This window comes from Cottoperca gobio, chromosome 4, assembly GCF_900634415.1.
Source record: "Cottoperca gobio chromosome 4, fCotGob3.1, whole genome shotgun sequence".
NCBI lineage: Eukaryota > Metazoa > Chordata > Actinopteri > Perciformes > Bovichtidae > Cottoperca > Cottoperca gobio.
Genome location: NC_041358.1, coordinates 26,846,629 through 26,869,128, shown reverse-complemented (window position 1 = coordinate 26,869,128; position 22,500 = coordinate 26,846,629). Strand labels below are relative to the sequence as shown.

Genomic DNA, 22,500 nt, shown 5'->3' with positions numbered 1-22,500 from the left:
GTGAAATATATTTTATAACGTGTATCCTGCATGTACAATACATTCTGCTAACATCCCCACAATACAGTGCTCTGCAGTTGTGCGACTACACACCTGTCAATAATGATGATTCATTCAGTGTCCAATTCCAATCCTATTCACTATAGAATAAACTACTGAGTGTATAGAGTATCATATATGGAGCCATGCATTAGGGAGTTATTTCACACACACAATTCAATCTTAGGTGGGAAACAATATGTTACAGCTGGTCTTTCCGTTCTGTATCTTCTGACATCTTGACAGTAATGTCGTAGTGTGCAGCTGGTGGAGAGACACTAATTAGATGTTGTGTGCCAGCTGTTAAAAATATCACTTGAAATCTGCATATTTCAGAAGACGTTGTATCAGTTGATTATTCACTTAAATCTGACTAATGTAGACCAAGATGCCTGTAATATATCAGCTGCTGACTGAGGGAAATCATCCCATTCCTTTTTATTTCCCCCGTTAGCGTGAAGTGAGAGCGCTGTGTGACGACAGGCTCCACTTCTATCAGTCTTTACAAGACAGTGAACTGAAAACGACGCACTCTGCAGCCAAACAGTAAGGACTGCGGTGGATCAGTATTTGAGAAATCAAATATTAAAAAAACCTTTCTTAATATTGTCACGTTTCTTCTCTCTCTCAGTATGACTCGGGAACAAAGGACGGCTGTGTTCCAGTACTGGCTGAGTTCGGTGGAGGTCGGTCTATTTTGATGAATTTTCACTGAACATTTAGTTTCTGTAAATGTTCACTTTGAATTAACACGTTGTTTGTTGTCATGTCATCAGATCCTGTTGGATGATTATCCTCCAAACCACGTCCTCTCAGCATTGGAGCATTTAGCCTCCAGAGAGCAGAAGGAACTAGAGGAGAAACTCGCCGCTCTGGATGTGACACGGGATGTGACGGCTCTACGGTACAATACAACGTTATTCTAATGTTCTCTCTTCCTATAAGACTATAAAAAATGTTTACATTATAATTGCAGGTTCCGCTATGAAAGCAATCACCTGCTGGATGTGTCGGCCGAAGAGGATGAGTTGCCGTCGGTTAAGAGTCTCTTGGAGGTGCGAAACACAAACGTGCAGGTTTTCGTTTCATGCGTTTCCTGACATTTGTGATTTTAAAACATTTGTATTTGTGGATTTGCACATTTGTTGTCGTTTCCAGGACGCTTGGGAAGAGGTGGAGCAGAGTTTGGTGGAACTGGCTCAGACTCGCTCCAGAGTCCAGCCGCTCCAAAACCAGCTGCAGGCGCGCAAGAGGGAGGCTGAGCAGGAAGTGTCGGGCGTTGCAGATGAGCACCACAACGACACCTTGGCGCTGTGAGCAGAATCACTGTAGAGTTTATTGATGAGGATCCCACAGTCGTGAAAGTAGTTTGTTATCCCAGGATTTCAGACCGGAAACGTCAGGATGAAGGCGCTGAATTATTTAGTCGTAGGAGTTTATTATGTGTTTGCAATACATTTTAATAGCTAATAGTCTAATTAGATTCGGCTGAATGAAACACTTATTTCAAAGCATTTACTTTGTTTTCTCTTTGTCGCTGTCAGGTCAGCTCTCGAGGTGGAACTTCAGTGTGTGATGCAGGCGGCAGCCAGAGATCACATCAGAGAGCGCTGTCTCCAACTGGACCAGCACGCCAGAAGCCGACAGGAGGCTCTGAGGAACCTCCACAGCCAGTGGCAGAGCATCCTGGACTTCAGACAACTAGTGGTGAGAGTGAAGTGCCTGGAGAAGACCTCTCATGATCTGTGCCAGTATTACTCCTGGATCAAGTACTTCATGCACATGTCGAAATACATTAGTAATTATTTAGGAAAATGTGGTCTAGAGGATTATGTGTCTCTGTTCTGTAGATAAACAAACCTTTTTATGGATTAAAACGTAGAGGTGTCAGTATTTCTCCAGCATATATCATGAAACATGTTCTGTAAATGTGTCTGTCCAGGTTCTCAGACAGGAGCATATCAGAGGTCTGATTAAGGGGAACTCAACGGCCAAGACGAAGCTGATCCGTCTGCACACAGAGGTGAGACACAGAGACGGTGAAGTAGAGATGATTTATAAGATTTGCTTAATTTCGTGGTGAAAGAAATTTTCCGGCTTCTTTAAGCTAAAAAACCGTTCCACAAAAAAAACCGTTTTTTGACCATCTCTTGAGGATTTCTCTCTCTGTCTTGTTTCAGTTACAGGAATTTGTCCGGGGGAAACTGGTGCCACAGTTTGAAGTTGTCACCGCCGCAGCCAGCAGTCAGAGGAACTTCATTTCCAAGGAGGTCCGACAGTTGGGAACGGTTTCACTTCCTGCTCTGGACCGTAGGACCGTTGAAGGGTAAGAACAAGTCGCTTCCACGACCCCTGCAGTCAACATGTCCAAGTGTCCTGACAAGATACTGAACCCCAAAATTGATCCCGATGGCCGTGTGTGTGTGTGTGTGTGTGTAACTGTTTATCACTCCTGATGAGCACCTTGCATGGTAGCCTGACTCTGTGTGTGTGTGTGCGTGTGTGTGTGAAGGGGTGAATGCTGACGTGTTGTAAAAAGCGTTTTGAGCGGTCGCAAAGTCCAGAAATACTATAAAAGTGAATATGAATGCAGTTTATTTACCATTCGCCTGATACCTGAAGTCATTCCACATTTGTTCTGCTGTCTCAGAATGCAAAGAGTCCCTGCGACGTGGCTGTCCATCCATCGCTTGCCGTCTCCGACCTTTAGCAGCTTGTGCCAGAGCCTGGCATTCCCACTGTACAGGGTGAGTCCGGACATATAACGCGTCAGTTTGTTGTTACCTTCTCGCCCAGAGGAGCACTGTATGCTTGTAAGTACTCGGGTTTAGTGAGTTTGATGGTTAAGGATTCTATTTTAAAGGCAATTCAGTAACAATAAGCTAAACTATAAGGGCTGTACCGAATGTAATTTACTTTTACAGTTGAAACTTCTTTTGAGGATTTCAAAGAAAGTCTGTCATATTGTATGACGTCATCACCCTAAAAAAAGAGGAGATATATATATATATATATATATAGATATATATATATATATATATATATATATATATATATATATATATATATATATATATATATATATATATATATATATATATATATATATATATAAAACATACATCTTTTTTCAATAAATGTTGACTTTTGGACTTTCCAACGCTCGTTATTAGAAATGTTTTGATCACACGAGTCAGAAAGAATTCTACGCAGCCACTAACTTTAAGTGGTAAAGAAATACGATAAATATAATGAAATAGATTATTAATATGCATTTCATACATTCTAAAAAAGCCCATAAACTTGTTGTTAAAGTGTCAGACGATTGATTCGTAACTTTGAAGTCTGCCTGGACACTCGATGCTTTACTGTTAGTCGTGCTAGCAGCAGATCCCCGCTGCTCCTTTAAAGGCGACGAGTGGTTTTGATTAGGAAGCTGATAAAATATATTATCCATGAAAATCAGTTTTACGGCTCAGAAGCACAACAGTCCTGTACTTTATAGACTGTTGTGAATTATCTTTGTAATTAAATCTATATAGTCTTGAGCGCTATGCTAGCTCCCCTAGTAGCGCGGGCGAACTATATGCAAAGGCTCCTCGCTGCAGCAGCCGGGGGTTCGAATCTGACTTTTGGCTCTTTGCTGCATCCTCCCCTCATGTTGTTCTATCAATAAAAGCTCCAAATACAATTATCTTTAATACAATTAAAATAAATCTGCTGGTCTTACAAACACTGATTGTTTATGTTTCTGGTTTTATATACTGTCGGATGCATTTCTTCTTCTTTGCATCCTATCTCTGACACAAACTACATTGTCTCCTTCTTACACTTCAGGCTCCAGAAGAAATGTTTTCCCAGGCGCGCGCCCAGCAGCTTGAGTTGCGTTTTCTCCGTCAGTTACTGCAACTTCACTCTACTACTTTACAGAAAGTACAGAAGGAAGCAAAGTCGCTGCATGCGCCTGATCAAAAAGGTAACCAGGGGAACTCATCAAGTGGGAAGCTTTTAACATGACTAAAGTACACCGTAAGAAGTGCTGAATGTGGCTGTTCGTACACACATTGTATGATTATACATTTAAGAAACTGTTTGTCTTCTCTATGCCTCTTAGCTCTGCTGTCCAGAGTCGTGGAGGAGGATCAGAAGCTTCTGGAGTGTCTCGTCCCGAGAGTCAGAGGCCTCACACAACGTAGCGCCCACGGCCTTTCTTATGGAGTCCAAGTCAAAACTGCCATCTCATACTGGTGAGGCATATTTCCAAAGTAAACAATGGATGCACCACATTTAGCATTTTAATAGTGTGTAGTTCCCTTACAGAAAGTCTGTAAAGGAGAAATCTAACAATGAGCTTCATTGCTGAGTTCTGGGTTCTACAAGCAGCACAAGCAAAGTCTGCTATCCAACCAGTGTATCCAGTGTTGTGGGATTTTTCAATTATGTGTGATAATGAGATATTTCAACATTAAAATACTCTAATTAAACGTTGTGATTAGAGCCCTTAACGGAGTAAAATGTATGTTTGATTTAAGTTGTGGCTGTGAGAGCAAGACCCTGGTTGTTTCTCTTCATTGTTCATTAATAGTAAACTCTGTTGCTTTGATTGCATATAGACTTTTTCCAATGAATGCATTTGTGTAATTTGGGATTAATACCTTTTAGTCAAGAGTCTCGTTCGCTGGTTAACTTTCTCTGTTTTGTGTGTGTTCATACATTTAGGTGGGATCAGCCAGCCCAGCACGTCCTGCCTGAGGTCCATAAAGCAGGACTGACTTTTCAACAGTGGCTACAAAGGTGGAAACTTGCTGCCAAAGCGTCTTAAGGGAAAACCTCATAGGTTTAAAATATAAATGAGATCCCTAACTGCACCTTTCAGTGGCAAAATGACCACGCTACAGTAGTTAGAACAATGCACACTTCTTCTTTCTATGTTTTTCATGCTCATTGCTACTCTTGATGTTTTACCTTGTCACTAATAAATCATTTTAAATCCATTTATTTGCTCCTGTCTTCTTTGAAATGCATTTAAAAATACAATAAAGTTGTTGAAAACAGCCTCTAGCTCTCGTATTGAACGAGCTGGATCTGTGCTGCTCACATGCCCACTCCATGAACTGCAGATATCTATCATTAGCCCAGAGCCGGTCTGTCTCACAGTCTGCCCTGTCTGTCGTTGATCTTGTAGTTGTGCTGGTACAGTATAGAAGTATGTAGCTATCGTTTTGCACGGAGTAACATTGTTCCTTTGTAGCAGTGAAGGGGGAGTGGAGCAATCTGGACAACTCAGCTCCGCCCATCGCTGCGCATGCGCGGTTCGATTTTTCACTCCTCTTTTTTTCAATTTTTCACTCCTACTCTGGCTTCCGGACGCCAAGACAGACCGCTGCCGCCGAATTTAAAGAGACAGGCGATAGTTATTTTAAATACGATAAACGGCAACCATTGTCCCTTAGCTTATTTCCCGACGCTTCTTGCCTCGGCTTGTTTCCTTCGATGGTGATGTTTAATCAAAGTCGCAGCGAGTAGCAGCTTGTCTGTCATCACCCTCCACTCCGCTGGATTGTCCGTCCTTTTCTTTGCGCTGTGCCGAGACTGTCCAGCTAGGCAAAGTAGGGTTTGCTTGCTGGCAGGCTGGCTTCCCGACCGAGGGGAAGGTTTGTCGGCTAGCCAACAACTGGAGGTAACACCGAAAAGCTTCCCTCTCAAGTTGTGGTAGTGGCTCTCCGAAGCCTCCTCCTGTCGCCGGGATAATGGCGAAGATTCAGGCGCACAGCACCGCGAAGCAAATAAACCAAATTCAAGACAAGCCTTACGTTATAACACAAAAGCAAGTGCAGCAGCAGCACTTCCAGAAGCTGAAGGTAAGACAACGAGCACGACAAGGGAAAAGTCCCTCAGAGTCAGAACCATTTTGTTCGTCGGATCATTTGGATTTGAGGGTTTTCTGCTGTAACGTCGCGAGTAGTGAAAGCAACGGCTGGCTAACGGTCGTTAGCTCGCTGGCCTATTAAAAGTAATTCATTGCTAAACAGCCGAGCACATAGGGTTTCAGCTTCGACGTGGAAGCTGTGTTTCATTAATGAATGTCTGAGTGACAGTGGAGTGGCACAGTTAACGCTAGTTTCGTATTTACGATGTCAATAAGAGCCAGTGTGAGCCGACGTTAACTCAAACCTCGGTTGTGGGAAGTTCCTCCTTGTTCGGGGTTTTTTCAGCCACCCTGAACAAAGTGGAGGACGTCAGCCAGGCTAGCCAACAACGGCTATTTCAGCTGATTAGCAGCTTCATTACACATTTCTTTGTTATCGCAGTAGTTGCATATTATCGTGATGTTTTTGCCAGCACGATAGTGTTGAGCAGAGACCCGCTGTGACCACACGGATCGTGTGGATGTGTCTGTGGGGAGGTGTTGGAAGTGTTCGTGGAGTTATTATCGACTGGCTAACGTTAGCTTGAATAAACAACCCTCTTCAGAGGTTTGTCACAACAACGCTTTGTGTTGGACAGAAAAACACATCGGATCGTAACCTAAGCTAGCTTGGATGTTGTGAATAACGAAAGCTGAGGTCCAGTGAACAAAAGCAGCCTGGTGTTTCTTGTATTCGCCCATTTATTTATTTATTTAGCGGTTACTTGTACAGCTAACTAGTGCATTTGTTGATATAGCACTTCAGCTGAGAAAAATCCAACAGTCCCTATGTATGTAACTTCATATGATAAAAAATGTCCACATATAGTATTGAGGAATGCAAATGTGTAGTGCAGTTTTAGTAGTTAAAGAGACACAATGAAGACAAGCCATTGTCCTGTGAAACATGTCACAGAGCTGGATTGACATCCCTGTAACAGGATGTTGGTGAAGCAGCTTCTGCACAGCTCTGACTGATTGTACTTTGTGCTGCATTACTGATTTCCCCCCCCCCCCCTTTTCCTTCTGTGTTTAGGTTGAAGATGCCTTGTCATATCTGGACCAAGTCAAAATTCGTTTTGCAAATGATCCCGGCATATACAACAAGTTTCTCGACATCATGAAAGAGTTCAAATCACAGAGGTATGTATGCAAACAAAGTTTCTTACTAAATGAGATTTACTCGTTCATATTCCACTCATTCAGTCTCTTGAGACGCTGAATGAGCTTGTGTGTAGATTTTGATTACGTTGTATATCGACGACACATTTTAAGGCATTTACCAATAGTAAGAAATTGCTGATCATCTCACTCTAGTTATCCAGCAGTTTGTATTCTCTTAAATTAAATTGTAGGATGACAGACATTACTATTGGTTTCTTTTTAAACTGAGCTGCAACATTCTTTTTGATTAAGCACGTTTATTTACAAAGCACATTTCAGCAACGAGGCAATTCAAAGTGCTTTACATAAAACATCAATACGAAGTACAAAAGAAGCACATTAGAAAAGGACATTTAAATCCAATTAAACCGTAATTAAAAAGAGAATAGAAAATAAAATCAAGCTCAAAGCGAATAAGACAAGTGGATAAAGGTTACAGTGCAGTGTTAAGATGTTAATAAGATATGAGTGATTATTTGATTTAAGTCCATATTATTCCAGATGTTTAAAGTTAGTAAGTGTTTAACCGTTAATAAAACAAGTATTACGATCCTCAAAGTCACAGCTGAAGTTCTGTAATGCATCACATGAGGAGTTGTCTTAATGCAGCACATGGGACAGAAGCTCATTTTTGTTTTGCCTCTGTGCTCTTTCTGCCTGTTCCCTTGAATAGCATCGACACACCGGGGGTGATAAACCGCGTGTCGCAGCTCTTCCACGGACACCCGGACCTAGTCTTGGGCTTCAATGCCTTCCTGCCCCCGGGGTATCGGATAGAAGTCCCCAAGAATGGAGTGGCTTTCCTTCAATCTCCGTTCTCCACACAGGTGAGACGCTCTACCCACCGACGTTGACAGATTCTCAGAACTGGTGCTTTATTCATCTTCCAAAGCTGTGAAAGTTTCAGCAGGTGCGTCTTTACAAACGCTTGGCGCGCTGAGACGTAACCTTTACATTCTTTCTGCACCGAATTTCAATTGGGCGCTTTATTTGAACTTGTCAAGATCGAAAGGTTTCAAAAGATCCTAAAGATGCCGCGCTGAGCTGCACACTTAGACTCGCTTATCATAAAGTTGAATCAAAGCATGAACATTGCTTCATGGAGGATTTATTACAGGGCTGTTGTATTAGACGGCATCAGTTTCAGTGAGGTATAAACTGGCTCTGAGTTTATAATGGAACTGGCTCGCTCTTAGACCGCTTGATGGATTTTAATATAACTCTGCTGCCTAAAACAAATTCTCTGCAAAACACAACTTGTTGTTATGTCAAGAACCAAATGCAAATTATTATTATTTACTTTTGTGAGAGATTTCCCTGTTTGGACAACAACTAAGAATTAGTTTTTGTAATCTGAGGACCAGCAGAGGAGTCTGTCACACACACACACACACACACACACACACACACACACACACACATGCAGAGTATTAATGAAGAGTTGCATCAAAACCATTATTGGCGGCCATGTTTTATTAAAAATGAGCGACTCGCTGAATTTGCTTTGGGTCGTGTGTAGTCGTGAAGTGTGAAGCTACTTAAGAAAAGTCGACTCAACATTTCACAAGAAGTATTTTGTCAAAAAGAAAATGTTCTGTGTAACGGGAAGCTTCTTAATTATAAGTTCACGTTTCCAAAATCCCTCCATGTGTACTACACGGTTCATTGCACAATATTTACTGTCGGCCATTTTATCTGCGTGTCCTAAAGAATTCACACGATGCAATGAGAAAAGTAGCGTCCACGACTTTCTGCTCCCAATCCCACAGAGCAATGCGCCACATGGTAAAGATGCCACAAGGAACCGTTCATAAAACTACTCTGGTGACAGAGAGTTGTAGTTTTTCTTAATGTACTTCCTGTTCCACCTCAAAGAATTAGAATCCGTTTGAGTTTATTATGTAGGAGAAGTGAACGAGGGAGGTGTGCAAAAACATACAAAAAGAAAGAAATGATTTAAGAGACGCTGGATTATTTACACTATATTATCATGTTTATTATTAATATTTTATTATATCGGACAGCCCTACCTCAACGTGTCCCTCCTTCATCTCTCCAGGTCTCCCCAGGCCAGCAGGGGAAGAGTGTCTCCACCTCCGCAGTGACCGCCCCCTCAGGTAGTGCCTCTGCCACTAGCGTCGACGCTGGACCTGCTCAGACCAGCGAAGTCAAGACGGCCCCATCAGAGTCCCTATCCTCCTCGACCCCCGCGGGACCCCCGGAGCCCCCCAGCAGGCTCTCTCTGCCTCTGGCGAGCAGAGAAAGCCAGAATCAGGCGACCACCTCGTCTGTATCCCCGCCTGCCTCGGAGACGAGCCCCGTAGAGTTCGACAGTGCCATCAGCTACGTAAACAAGATTAAAAACCGCTTCCTGGATCACCCGGAGATCTACAGAGCCTTCCTGGAGATTCTTCACACGTATCAGGTAGCGTGGACATTCAATGTGCAGAATATGATATCAAATATTAAACGTTTACTGAGTTGTAGTTTATCCTTTTGACTGTTCTAGTGATAATCTTACTTCTTACGTAGTTTCAGTGTTTTTGTCATTGTGTGTTCTTTGCCCCGAGTTTATGATTGACTACCATTAAGTTTGATTCCTCACCTCTCATCAGCATTTTTTTACCTGCACCACCCCCCAGAAGGAGCAGCTGGAGGTGAAGGAGAGTCGGGGCAGCCGAGGCAGCAGTGGGATGACAGAAGATGAAGTTTTTTCTAAAGTTGCCAGTCTTTTCAAGGGGCAAGAAGATCTGCTGGCGGAGTTTGGGCAATTCTTACCCGATGCCAAGAGATCGTTGGTTAGTCAAGCAGCAGAGATAAATAATCTAACATTTAAAAGGTTGAGAGCACTTAAACGCCGGTCTCGCCACAAAAACATTTATTTAGTGTATGTTATTATGTAGTGTAAAATAAGTTTACTCAACATTCTTTGGACGCAGTAGTTTGAAGCGAAGCGATGAGGCCATCAACGAAACATTCATTGGAACTCTTTTGATAATTAATTCATCAAGTTTTAAGTCATATTTTAAGCAACAACGGCAAAACTTTGCTCCTCAAATGTGAATATTTGCACAAAAAAAGAAAAAGTCTTCTATGAAAGTACATTACGGGACCGTCTGTCTCACAAAACAAGCTTGTAACTCCCTCGAAGCACGAAGACACAAGTGGTTTTATCTTAACGGGTTTATTGAAGCTTTCTCTCCGGATCCATCGTGAGACATAAACAGTAACAAACACTGTAACATAACGTAGCACCATACAAACACCTACATGCTGCACCACGAGGAACTCTTAAGTTATCTTGGAACCGGTAACAAATTCTAATTATAGAAAAACAATAATCGCTGCAGTTACAAAGCTACAATGTCAGCGTGGGGATTTCCGATGGGCATTTGTGGCAGTTTTGTGACACTTTGTGACACTTTTCCCGTGTGCTTCATCTTCTGCAGTTCACAGGGAGCTCCCTCACGGGAGGCAAAGAGCAGCTCAAGAGGCCGGACGATGACGACACGATAACCAAACAGAACAAGAAGCGTCCCCGGCCCATCCTACTGCAGCACATGTCCCCACTGCTCAAGGTAAACTCTCCATTTAGAATAACCTCCTCAGGCAATGCACCAATGAACGTACGCATGTCCTTGAAGAAAGAAAAAGGTTCCACTCTTTTTGTTCCTAAAGCAACAATTCAAAAAGCTTCAGCTACAATAACTTTAATAACTTCTTTAAATATAAAGATCGTTAAGCCATTATTTATTTTCTTTTTTTTTATTTAGAAAAAAATGAAGTATTCCTGTACCAAAGATCAGTCCTTTGCTTCTGTTGGCAAACATGGAGTCTTAAGAGAATTCTCCTTCTTTGATAAGGTGAGGCTTCAGTTTCCACGGCAGTGATGTTGCATTTCCTTCCTTCGTACTTTTGACTCACTGCCAAATTTCTTTATTTCTGTATTTTAAAAGTCTTATTTATTAATTCGTCTGACTTCCCTGTCGACCCTCATCATTCAGGTTCGTCGCCTGTTTAAAAGCCAGGAGGTGTACGAGAACTTCCTGCGCTGCATCGCCTTGTTCAACCAGGAAGTAGTTTCTGGAGCGGAGCTGCTACAGCTCGTCACTCCTTTCCTGGGGTGAGTGTGAGGAACGAGCGAATGTGTGAACTGATACAGACGGAGTGTGTTCAGTGTTGTCGCTGTTGATATTTGACCATTAGATACTTTAAAGGTAAATGGTACTAATGTGATCAATACATATCATTCTTCCATCACATATTCACAATACAACAAGTTGACCTTTAAAGTTATGAAAGTGGTTAAATAATACTAAATACTTCTTACTGAGCCCGCTCTTATTAAACAAAGCTTTACTCTAATCCAGAGTAGCAGAGAAACTAAACTTACATCAATTATAATAAAGAACAACAAATCAGAAGCAGATATACAAAACAGAAACGTATCATAATTATCAGTCGTGTTGGTCAAAATAAAGTATATTAAAGCAACAACATCATCTCTTTGTTTTGGTACATTTTCTTTTTAATTCATTGTTACAACTATTCAAATAGAAAACCCTTTAACTGTCACACACACAGCTTTATCATCTTATTCATTATTATCATAACGGAGCCCAAATAAACAAAAGTAACGACATTATGCAGATTTATTTGACTTCTCATTTGCAGCATTATTCTGACGGGTAACGTGCGGTTTGTGATCAGCTGTTCTTCTCCCGATTTATCTGCCATTCATAATTTCATCCATCTCCTTGCAGGAAGTTTCCTGAACTGTACACACAGTTCAAGTCATTTCTGGGGGACAAAGAGCTCTCTCATGCTGTGTCAGGGCTGTCGGATCGCTACATGGAGGGGGGAGGGGGCCGCGAGGTGGATTATGCCTCCTGCAAGCGCCTGGGGTCCAGCTACCGAGCACTGCCCAAGACCTACCAGCAGCCGAAATGCAGCGGACGCACTGCCTTATGCAAGGAGGTACGCACACTTACATTCTCCTGAAGAGTTGTCCGCGGGTCAGTGCGTCGCTTACAGGGCACATGTGGAGTTTACTTTTAATGTTACTCAGCAAGATGCTTTTTGTGCAGCATTGAAGTCTGTTAAGTGGATTTCCTTGTTCGTAAAACATTTGCAAAGCAGATTTGACTTTTAAGAGTTTGGAACGTGCATTGTTTCCGATCGTTTTACACGCTGGTTGTTTTCTTTTCTGCCGACACGTCGCTGTGTTTTGTAGCGTAAATGAAATGTTAGAATAGTATGTCATTGTGAAATATCTTCCTACAGAAAGGGTTTCCCCATTGATGATGTTACGTGTGTGTGTGTGTGTAGGTGTTGAACGACACCTGGGTGTCATTTCCCTCTTGGTCAGAGGACTCCACCTTCGTCAGCTCGAAGAAGACTCCTTACGAGGAGCAGCTGCATCGCTGCGAGGATGAAAGGTTTGAGGTGAGTACATCCTAACAAGGATTATATTTACACTTCTCATCGCGCAGGGAGGTTTGTACAAACATCATAACTTACTCCCGTGTATGTTTTCATCTTTCTGTGTCCCGGCTCTCGTAAAAGAGAAGATGATAAGCTGCAACACGAAGACACGGTTCCCACACGTCCTGGAAAACAGTGAAACGTGAAAGATTAGAAGTCAAAAGTCCTGGAAAAGTCTTTAAACTCATCTGAGAGGTTTAAGTTCAGGATCACATTAGAGTTCAAATGGTAGTTCATAGAAGAGTCACATGTTAGCACATGCAGCTTGCGGGACATTACATCACGTCGCTTTCTTTCACATCAGTTTTAAACGCTTGAATAATGTTTAATTGTTTTGCATGTTTGGTTCAGACTGCTAAAGTGCTCGCTGGCTTGTTCTGCCTGCAAACGTTTAAAGTTTGTGATTCATCTCTGGCTCGGAGCAATGCTTTCAAATGTGTGTTGCGCGTTGTTCAGAGAGTTGGATAATAACTAATAAGAAGCAGTGAATGGGAGCACAGGCTAAATACTGGATCACTTTTTACTTCGCTAGCAGAGTCTCTTCAAACACGATGCTGAGTTCTGCATTTGTTTTTTAAGCATGTTACAGACATAGACTGTCAGACTTCCACAGACAGGAACATATTAGTGTTTGGTGTGATCCAGGTCACACCAGCTCTTTAAAGACCCTTTACTGTCCATGGCACGGAACAAAATCAACTTTTCCCCTCAGTGTCCTGCACCTGTCCCGAGTCCTGTCCACTGCCCGAGTCCTGTCCACTGTCCCGAGTCCGTCCACTGTCCCGAGTCCTGTCCCGAGTCCTGTCCACTGTCCCGAGTCCTGTCCACTGTCCCGAGTCCTGTCCACTGTCCCGAGTCCCGTCCACTGTCCCGAGTCCTGTCCACTGTCCCGAGTCCTGTCCACTGTCCCGAGTCCTGTCAACTGTCCCGAGTCCTGTCCACTGTCCCAGACTCAACAACCAATGTCCCAAACTGAAGTTCTTTTTTTTAATTCTACATAATATAGTTTTATTATAACCAACTCGCATCACTTCATCACTCTGGTCTGCCGGTCCCTGCACTTATATCTGATAAAACATTTAAATCCCCCTGGATGTTTGGACACAATCAGTTTATTATTATTATTATTATTATTATTATTATTATTATTATTATTATTATTATTATTATTATTATTATTATTATTTTAGTCCTTGGTTACTGTTTGTTTATTTTTTAACATTTTGATCAATAAATGCATCTCTGCAAACTGCAGTGCAAAAAAACAAACCAGTTTCTGATGAATAATAATAATTTACATGCACACACTTTGAACATATTTCAAATTAAACAACATGAGTTGTCACTTTTTCAGGTGTGTGTGTGTGTGGTAGCAGCATAGCATGTTCAAATTCGATTCTTTTTTTTTTTTTTACATCTTAGAATTAAAATAAAATTTATTTCTCTGTGACTCTGTGTCTGTGACTCTGTGTCTGTGACTCTGTGTCTGTGACTCTGTGTGTCTGTGACTCTGTGTCTGTGACTCTGTGTCTGTGACTCTGTGTCTGTGACTCTGTGTCTGTGACTCTGTGTCTGTGACTCTGCTCTTTATAGTTGGATGTGGTTCTGGAGACGAACCTGGCCACCATCAGGGTGCTAGAGAGCGTCCAGAAAAAGCTCTCTCGTCTTTCCCCGGAGGACCAGGACCGGTTCAGATTAGACGACTGCCTTGGCGGCACCTCTGAGGTCATCCAGCGCCGAGCTGTGTATCGTATCTATGGTGACAAAGCCCCCGAGATCATCGAGGGACTAAAGAAGAATCCTGCTACCGCTGTGCCTGTGGTGCTCAAGAGGTGAGGGCGGACTTCTTATTTCTTCACTTGTAAAACTTTAACGAGAGAAACTCTGTGGCTGAAGTCTTGAGTTGAATCATTATAACTACGGTCAATTACCCATAATGACAGAGTGCACTCATGTTATTGTGTATAAACATTGTGAATATGGAAAGATTGTTGCTTGAGGTTAGACGTACGTTACCAGCCGAGAGCTTTAAAGGGACAAATCACATATTTTTCCTCTCACATGTTGTTATTTATTAATCTGGATTGTTTTGGTGTTGGAGATATCGGCTGTAGAGACGTCTGCCTTCTCTCTAATATAATTAAACTAGACGGCACTCGGCTTGTGGGGCTCAAAGCGCCCAAAACAGCAATGTTTCCTGACCTTGTTACTCGAGATCCACTGAACTTATTGTGAGCTGTTCCAGGTCGGAAATATTTTCTTTTTTTACCAAAATACAACCGCCAACTAGTGAGCACAAGGCTCGTCCAGGAGCAGATGCACGCTTCTTTCTGCTCTGTAAGACAGATGCTGGGGGTAGTTTGGTAGAAAGAACATAGTTCCTACACGTCTCCAACACTCGAACCAAAACAATTACATTAATAAAAATATGTATTTTTGATTTTGGGATGAACTGCCCCTTTAACTTTAAGTGACTGTCAGCAAATCACCCGTAAGAGTACGCTCCTCGTATGAACCATACCACCAGCTTGTTTGTGTCTTCGGTGTTCTCTCCCTCACACTTTAAACTGTCACTGAACGTGTTAAAGCATCATATTTATATACATGTCTTTGTGAAGTCTCTACATTTAAAGGTGTGTCTTCCTCCTACAGGTTGAAAGCCAAGGAGGAGGAGTGGAGAGAGGCCCAGCAGGGCTTCAATAAGATCTGGAGGGAGCAGTACGAGAAGGCTTACCTGAAGTCCCTCGACCACCAAGGAGTCAACTTCAAGCAGAATGACATGAAGGCGCTGCGGTCGAAGAGTCTCCTCAACGAGATCGAGAGCGTCTACGACGAGGTGAAAGCTTCTAGAGCTCTCTTAATAAGAAAAGATACGCAGTTTAATAACCTGTGTAAATGATATTGAAAGCCACTAAAGAGTGTGTGTGTGTGTGTGTGTTTATTATTCTGCTTATTATAAGTCGTTGGGTCATTAAAACTCTCATACTGTTGCAAACCTAATCGTGTAGAACGAGTAAGAAAGAGTTGATATAGTTGTGTGTGTGTGTGTGTGTGTGTGTGTGTGTGTTTTGTAATTTACTTGCATGTTTTCTTTTCATCCTTCGTGTAGCGCTGCAGTTAGAGAAGCTTCGTAGCTGCAAAGGAATTTATATTCTTCCCTTATATTCTATACAGGAAGATACATTTCTCTCTTTATTTGTCCGGGTGTGTCTTTCTGAAGTTGCCTGCACTCATCTGTGTGTTTCTGTGTCTCTCAGCGTCAGGAGCAGAGCACAGAAGAGGGCGGAGTCGGCCTGCAGAGCCGTAACGGCTCGGGCGCAGCCTCGACCAGCGAGCCTCACATGGTGTTTACGTACGAGGACAAACAGATCCTGGAGGACGCCGCCTCGCTCATCATCTACCATGTCAAACGTCAGCCCACCATCCACAAAGACGACAAGGACCACATCAAGCGAATCATCCAGCACTTTGTCCCCGACCTGTACTTCTCCCGCCGCGGCGAGCTCAGTGACACTGAAGACTGGACAGACGAGGAGGTTGAGCCGGAGGAGGGGGGAGAGAGAGGAGTAGGAATAGGATTGGGAGCTATAGCAGCAGCAGCAGCAGCAGCAGCTGCAGCTGCAGGAGCTGGAGGAGGAGGACAAGGCGCAGGAGGAGGACAAGGCGCAGGAGGAGGAAATGGGAATTCTAATAATGCATCAGGAGCAGCAGCAGGAGCAGCAGGCAGGCAGCAGGAGCAGCAGGCAGCGAGCAGGAGCAGCAGCAGCGGCAGGAGCAGCAGCAGCGGCGGCAGCAGTGGCGGCAGCAGCAGCCCCTGGTAGTCAGCCTCCACCCCAGCCTGCCCAATCACAGCCACAGCCCCAACCACAGCCCCAACCACAGCAGCAGCTCAACGGCGAGTCCAGGCGGAGGCGCTGCAGCCCTTCCCAACCTGCAGACACCGAGGCCTCCACCACCTCCAGTAGCACGAGCCAGCCTGCAGGGACCGCCTCCTCCACCCCGGGATCTACGCCCATGGAGATGGGCTCAGGTGTACCCGGGGAGAAGGTGGACCTGCGCGACCCCGAAGCAGAGCACCAGAAGGAGATGGACGGCGTCTACAACCTTTTCTTCGTCAACAACAACTGGTATTTCTTCTTGCGGCTGCACCAGACGCTGTGTTCGCGGCTGCTCCGGGTTTACCGACAGGCAGAGCGGCAGCTGCTGGAGCACCGAGCCGAGCAGAGCAGGGAGAGGCTGCTGATGGCCGAGGGGAGGAGAGAAAAGGCATGTGACCTCGCCATGGAGCTCCGCCTCAAACAGCCCAGTGAGTTCAGACGAGACGTGACGTGGCAGCATGAACAGTGTTACAACAATAATCACAAACTACAGCATCCAGTTAATATGCAATATTAAAAACCGTTATGATGCTTGAGACAGTACTCGGCTCTGTGCGTAGTTCTGTTCTGACCTCGGGGACCAACATCTGTAGAATATTATGGCATTATGTGCACGGCTGAAGATACAGAGTGGTACGAGTTAAAGTATTTAATTTGAGTTCATAACGAGCCGTTATATATATATATATCAGGGACTTAATTACTTTTAATCAATGAGCGCTGAATCAGGAAGTGAATTCAAATCTGTGTCTTTGCCTTGTCAGCATTATTTTAAGTGAAAAGTAAAAAAAAGAAACTAAATAATTAGAAGTGCAGTGTTTTAATGACGCTGGGTATACGCGGCGTGAAGTGTGTCTGTGTCGCACAACACTCACTGTTGGTGTCCTGAAGTGATTTGTATGTTGTTTTAAAGGCAAATCCACTTTTGAGCATTTGTTGAGCTGCAGGTAGAACAGCTGTCATACACCTGGCTCTACCTGATGTGAAGCACCTGAGAACAGTCTGAGAACAGTCTGTGAACAGTCTGTGAACAGTCTGAGAACAGTCTGTGAACAGTCTGAACAGTCTGTGAACAGTCTGAGAACAGTCTGAGAACAGTCTGAGAACAGTCTGTGAACAGTCTGAGAACAGTCTGAGAACAGTCTGAGAACAGTCTGTGAACAGTCTGTGAACAGTCTGAGAACAGTCTGTGAACAGTCTGTGAACAGTCTGAGAACAGTCTGAGACCAGTCTGAGAACAGTCTGTGAACAGTCTGTGAACAGTCTGAGACCAGTCTGAGAACAGTCTGTGAACAGTCTGTGAACAGTCTGAGAACAGTCTGAGAACAGTCTGTGAACAGTCTGTGAACAGTCTGAGAACAGTCTGAGAACAGTCTGTGAACAGTCTGTGAACAGTCTGAGAACAGTCTGAGACCAGTCTGAGAACAGTCTGAGAACAGTCTGAGGAACAGTCTGGAACAGTCTGAGAACAGTCTTGTGAACAGTCTGGAAACAGTCTGTGAACAGTCTGAGAACAGTCTGTGAACAGTCTGAGAACAGTCTGAGAACAGTCTGTGAACAGTCTGTGAACCAGTCTGAGAACAGTCTGTGAACAGTCTGAGAACAGTCTGATGAACAGTCTGAGAACAGTCTGTGAACAGTCTGTGAACAGTCTGGAACAGTCTGTGAACAGTCTGTGAACAGTCTGAGAAACAGTCTGTGAACAGTCTGTGAACAGTCTGAGGAACAGTCTTGAACAGTCTGTGAACAGTCTGGCGAAACAGTCTGTGAACAGTCTGTGAACAGTCTGTGAACAGTCTGTGAACAGTCTGAGAACAGTCTGAGAACAGTCTGAGAACAGTCTGAGAACAGTCTGAACAGTCTGTGAACAGTCTGTGAACAGTCTGTGAACAGTCTGAACAGTCTGAGAACAGTCTGTGACAGTCTGTGAACAGTCTGTGAACAGTCTGTGAACAGTCTGATGAACAGTCTGAGAACAGTCTGTGAACAGTCTGAGAACAGTCTGTGAACAGTCTGTGAACAGTCTGTGAACAGTCTGAGAACAGTCTGATGAACAGTCTGAGAACAGTCTGAGGACAGTCTGAGGACAGTCTGTGAACAGTCTGAGAACAGTCTGTGAACAGTCTGAGAACAGTCTGAGAACAGTCTGAGAACAGTCTGTGAACAGTCTGTGAACAGTCTGAGGACCAGTCTGAGACAGTCTGTGAACAGTCTGAGAACAGTCTGAGAACAGTCTGTGAAAGTCTGAGAACAGTCTGTGAACAGTCTGTGAACAGTCTGAGAACAGTCTGTGAACAGTCTGTGAACAGTCTGAGACCAGTCTGTAGAAACAGTCTGTGAACAGTCTGTGACAGTCTGTGAACAGTCTGTGAACAGTCTGTGAACAGTCTGTGAACAGTCTGAGAACAGTCTGAGAACAGTCTGTGAACAGTCTGTGAACAGTCTGTGAACAGTCTGAGAACAGTCTGAGACCAGTCTGAGACCAGTCTGAGACCAGTCTGAGACCAGTCTGAGAACAGTCTGAGAACAGTCTGTGAACAGTCTGTGAACAGTCTGTGAACAGTCTGAGAACAGTCTGTGACCAGTCTGTGAATAGTCTGTGAACAGTCTGTGAACAGTCTGTGAACAGTCTGAACAGTCTGTGAACAGTCTGTGAACAGTCTGTGAACAGTCTGTGAACAGTCTGAGAACAGTCTGAGAACAGTCTGAGAACAGTCTGTGAACAGTCTGAACAGTCTGAGAACAGTCTGAGAACTATAAAACAGCAGAGAGCGCTGCACTGTAAACACAAGATGGTGTTTTATCTGTACAGGCGGTTTAATACTTACTACGCTGTAATGACCACCGAGCATGAACACACATCAGGCAACAGTTTGAATGTTTCTTCTTTTGTGTTTAAAAGTGAATTGTAACTTTATTAGCCTTCACAACAGATCCACACAGCTGACATTTAAAACAACCAGCCGACCAAACAGGATCAGAAATACCAAATAAACAAGCGGCAGAATATGAATAATAGAAATGCTTCGTCCCACAGGCGAGGTGGAGTTAGAGGAGTACTACCCAGCCTTCCTGGATATGGTGCGCAGCCTGCTGGATGGAAACCTGGACTCCACGCAGTACGAAGACACGCTGAGAGAGATGTTCACCATCCACGCTTATATCGGCTTCACCATCGACAAGGTCATCCACAACATCATTCGGCAGGTGAGCAAAGTTCACGGTGGACTCGTTGTCAGACGGCGAAGACACGACGCGCGTTCTAATCCCCACCTTCCTCTGACTTCAGCTGCAGCACATGGTGAGCGACGAGGTGTGTCTGCAGGTGGTCGACGTGTACCTGGCTGAGAGGAAGAGGGGGGCCGCGGGGGGGAACCTGTCCTCGCAGTGTGTCAGAGCCGCCTGGGAGACCAGCTACCAGTGGAAAGCTGAGCGCGTCATGGCCGAGGAGAACTGCTTCAAGGTGAGCACAGGCTGGTTTGTTTTGCTGACGCTGCCTGCGTGACGGCTGACGGCATGATGTAATGTTTCATTATAAATAATATTATTATTATTATATTAATAATATAATATTTAATTATAAATATAGTTTATATTAATCTTAGACAGAAAGGTCATGAAAAATATGCTCATAAACAAATGTATAATATATTATGCCATTAAAATCTGCCAATAAAGTCACATTAATTTTTTTATAAATATAGTATTTCATAAAAATAAAACAAATATATAAATAAATATAATATAAATAAATATTTTTGTCATAAAAAAGGTCACAAAAATAATGAATAAAAAATCCTTAAATCTACATTAACGTTCCCTTTTAATAATTATCATCTATAAAGAAATGTTTCATTCAAAGTGCTTTAGGTTTATAATAAAACATAAAGGCAGCAACTATAAAAAGATGCAATAAAGAACAGATGAAGACTTACGTAAAGGTGCAGAGGGAGCGATTCTCATGGAGGAGGTTTGGAAGTGTTTTGTTCCAGCGTCCGTCCGGAGATGATCCAGTTTAACGAGCCTTTCAGTAACACATATTTAATTAGTTAAGTTCTAAAACACAATGCATCAGAGTGCAGTTGCTGGAATACCTCTATAATAAACACATGATGACAGAACTCTGTCGTGTAATAAATAATAATCAGCTGTTTAAATGTTCACCGATGTTTCTCTGTGTCGTCAGCTCATGTTTCTCCAAAACACGGGTCACGTGACCATGACCATCGAGCTGCTGGACACCGAGGAGGCCCAGGCTGACGACCCGTTAGACGTGCAGGTACACACACATTTACAAACACACACTTTTGGAATAAACAGCTGCACATGTATTAATCTGCGTGTTCTCCTTCAGTGCCTGTCGAGCTACATGGAGCAGTTTGTAGGAACAGAGTCCAGCCTGTGTTCTCAGGAGGGATACTTCTTCAAACCCGTGTTCCTGCCCAGGTACGACACTTTACAGAGTACTTGTACACAATACAGCCAGCGTGTGATCACTCGGGTCATGCACCTGCAGCAGATCTTTGTTCTTCAACACCCTAAAGTGACTAAAGTGAAGAGTTGTCGTTCCTTTTACTCTGCGCCAGGTGTGCACTACACAGAGATGGATGATAGTTGTAGACTTTATTGATCCTGAGGGAAATGTAAGCATCTAGTAGTTTATATGACGCGTACCAAACACTCACTCAGGAGTAAAGAACAGGAACACACCGAGGTTTATTCTCACTGCTCTAAATAAGACATTCAGACATCATTCTGACTCTTTCACGTGTCCTCAAAGTATGTCGTGCAGATATCTTTAATCCGATCTAATGAATGTGACTTCCTGCAGGAACCTGCGTCGTTTCCGGCGCTGGCAGGTGCGGCAGGTGGAGGCGATGCGCTGCAGGAGAGAGTGGCACCGCCAGCTGGGCGTGGAGAACGCCGGGAGTCTGGACTGTCGATTTAAACTCAACACTCACAAGATGGTGTTCGTCATGAACTCTGAGGACTACATGTACCGCAGAGGAGCGCTGGTCAAGTCCAGGAAGGTACGAGGCGACGTCAGCAGCGGTGTCCCTGTCGGGCTTCCTGCTTTTACACAAAGCTGCAACTAACCATTCTTTTCACTCCCTGAGGGAAACGTGTCATTTGTGATATTAGCTGTATAAATACCGTTTGATTGAATATCGTGAAACGTAAATGTTCTGCTATATCGGCCTGAAAGATTCCTCTGAGATTACATCTGCTGCTTGACAGTTTCTCCTCTTCCTCCGCAGTCGCAGCACAGAGTGGCAGCGAGCCAGCACGACCGCTTCGACAAGTGGCACCAGGGCTGGCTGGCCGACCACGTGACGGCGTCGGCCGACCGCTCGGTGCAGAACTGGCTCCTGGGCGAGGAGGCGGAGGACATGATCCCCTGCAAGACCACCTGCCTGTCCACTAAGGTGAAGGGGCAAGCTGTGAACAGATACCACGTTCATTACAGCGGTAGCAAAGCCCCAGCCTCCCCGTAGAGATGGACACACACACACACACACACACACACACACACACACATACACACACACACACACACACAGGTAAATGCATGGACGTACAGGACATTCATACACTAAACACGGACAGCTGCAGTCCCACTTCTCCACCTTCCTCCACAGCACTCGTTCACTCTCACTGATGGATGAAGAAGCAGCGCAGACTCTGGACTGTTTCCCGCGGTGGACAGTGAGTCAGTGAATGAGTGCGGCGTGAGAGGAGCGACGGCGTGGAGGACAAACGGGACCAACACAGACAGTGAAGTAATCAACGAGAGTGAACTCGGCCCTGGTTTGACGGGACGAGTCGGCACAAACGGAGATCATCATCATCATCATCATCGTCATCTTCTTCCTCGCTTCTCTGGTGGCACTAAACGTTGATGGACACGGAGACGGTTGATCAGGCGAGAAGTTATGAAATCATGAAATTTGTTTCAGAAATGTGAATGTCTGTTTCTTTCTCTTTTTTTTTTAAGTGTAGTTTTTAGCTTCTAAAGCCAGAGAGCCT

General features: G+C 44.0%; 2 protein-coding genes across 2 annotated transcripts in view; both read left to right on the top strand.

The window, feature by feature from the left end:
* Positions 1 to 5,033, top strand: part of haus5 (HAUS augmin-like complex, subunit 5) — a 7,789-nt gene extending 2,756 nt beyond the window's left edge. Inside the window, exons 9-20 of the mRNA XM_029429807.1 lie at positions 494 to 585; positions 671 to 725; positions 816 to 943; positions 1,016 to 1,094; positions 1,198 to 1,352; positions 1,584 to 1,746; positions 1,982 to 2,062; positions 2,220 to 2,365; positions 2,690 to 2,786; positions 3,877 to 4,015; positions 4,154 to 4,286; positions 4,759 to 5,033. Coding sequence (XP_029285667.1) covers positions 494 to 585; positions 671 to 725; positions 816 to 943; positions 1,016 to 1,094; positions 1,198 to 1,352; positions 1,584 to 1,746; positions 1,982 to 2,062; positions 2,220 to 2,365; positions 2,690 to 2,786; positions 3,877 to 4,015; positions 4,154 to 4,286; positions 4,759 to 4,861 — 1,371 coding nt within the window. The 3' untranslated portion in view covers positions 4,862 to 5,033. The remainder of the gene's footprint in view (positions 1 to 493; positions 586 to 670; positions 726 to 815; positions 944 to 1,015; positions 1,095 to 1,197; positions 1,353 to 1,583; positions 1,747 to 1,981; positions 2,063 to 2,219; positions 2,366 to 2,689; positions 2,787 to 3,876; positions 4,016 to 4,153; positions 4,287 to 4,758) is intronic.
* A 381-nt stretch (positions 5,034 to 5,414) lies between these two features.
* The window catches only part of sin3b (SIN3 transcription regulator family member B), a 17,628-nt gene continuing 542 nt past the window's right edge, over positions 5,415 to 22,500 (top strand). The window contains exons 1-20 of the mRNA XM_029428866.1: positions 5,415 to 5,900; positions 6,984 to 7,090; positions 7,785 to 7,938; positions 9,171 to 9,536; positions 9,754 to 9,909; positions 10,561 to 10,689; positions 10,885 to 10,974; positions 11,116 to 11,234; positions 11,875 to 12,088; positions 12,440 to 12,556; positions 14,189 to 14,427; positions 15,248 to 15,431; positions 15,853 to 16,318; positions 16,407 to 16,901; positions 19,511 to 19,680; positions 19,763 to 19,936; positions 20,660 to 20,752; positions 20,828 to 20,919; positions 21,305 to 21,503; positions 21,732 to 22,500. The exon at positions 21,732 to 22,500 is cut by the window's right edge and continues 542 nt beyond it. Of these exons, the coding sequence (XP_029284726.1) occupies positions 5,790 to 5,900; positions 6,984 to 7,090; positions 7,785 to 7,938; positions 9,171 to 9,536; positions 9,754 to 9,909; positions 10,561 to 10,689; positions 10,885 to 10,974; positions 11,116 to 11,234; positions 11,875 to 12,088; positions 12,440 to 12,556; positions 14,189 to 14,427; positions 15,248 to 15,431; positions 15,853 to 16,318; positions 16,407 to 16,901; positions 19,511 to 19,680; positions 19,763 to 19,936; positions 20,660 to 20,752; positions 20,828 to 20,919; positions 21,305 to 21,503; positions 21,732 to 21,968 (3,912 nt within the window). The 5' untranslated portion in view covers positions 5,415 to 5,789 and the 3' untranslated portion in view covers positions 21,969 to 22,500. The remainder of the gene's footprint in view (positions 5,901 to 6,983; positions 7,091 to 7,784; positions 7,939 to 9,170; positions 9,537 to 9,753; positions 9,910 to 10,560; positions 10,690 to 10,884; positions 10,975 to 11,115; positions 11,235 to 11,874; positions 12,089 to 12,439; positions 12,557 to 14,188; positions 14,428 to 15,247; positions 15,432 to 15,852; positions 16,319 to 16,406; positions 16,902 to 19,510; positions 19,681 to 19,762; positions 19,937 to 20,659; positions 20,753 to 20,827; positions 20,920 to 21,304; positions 21,504 to 21,731) is intronic.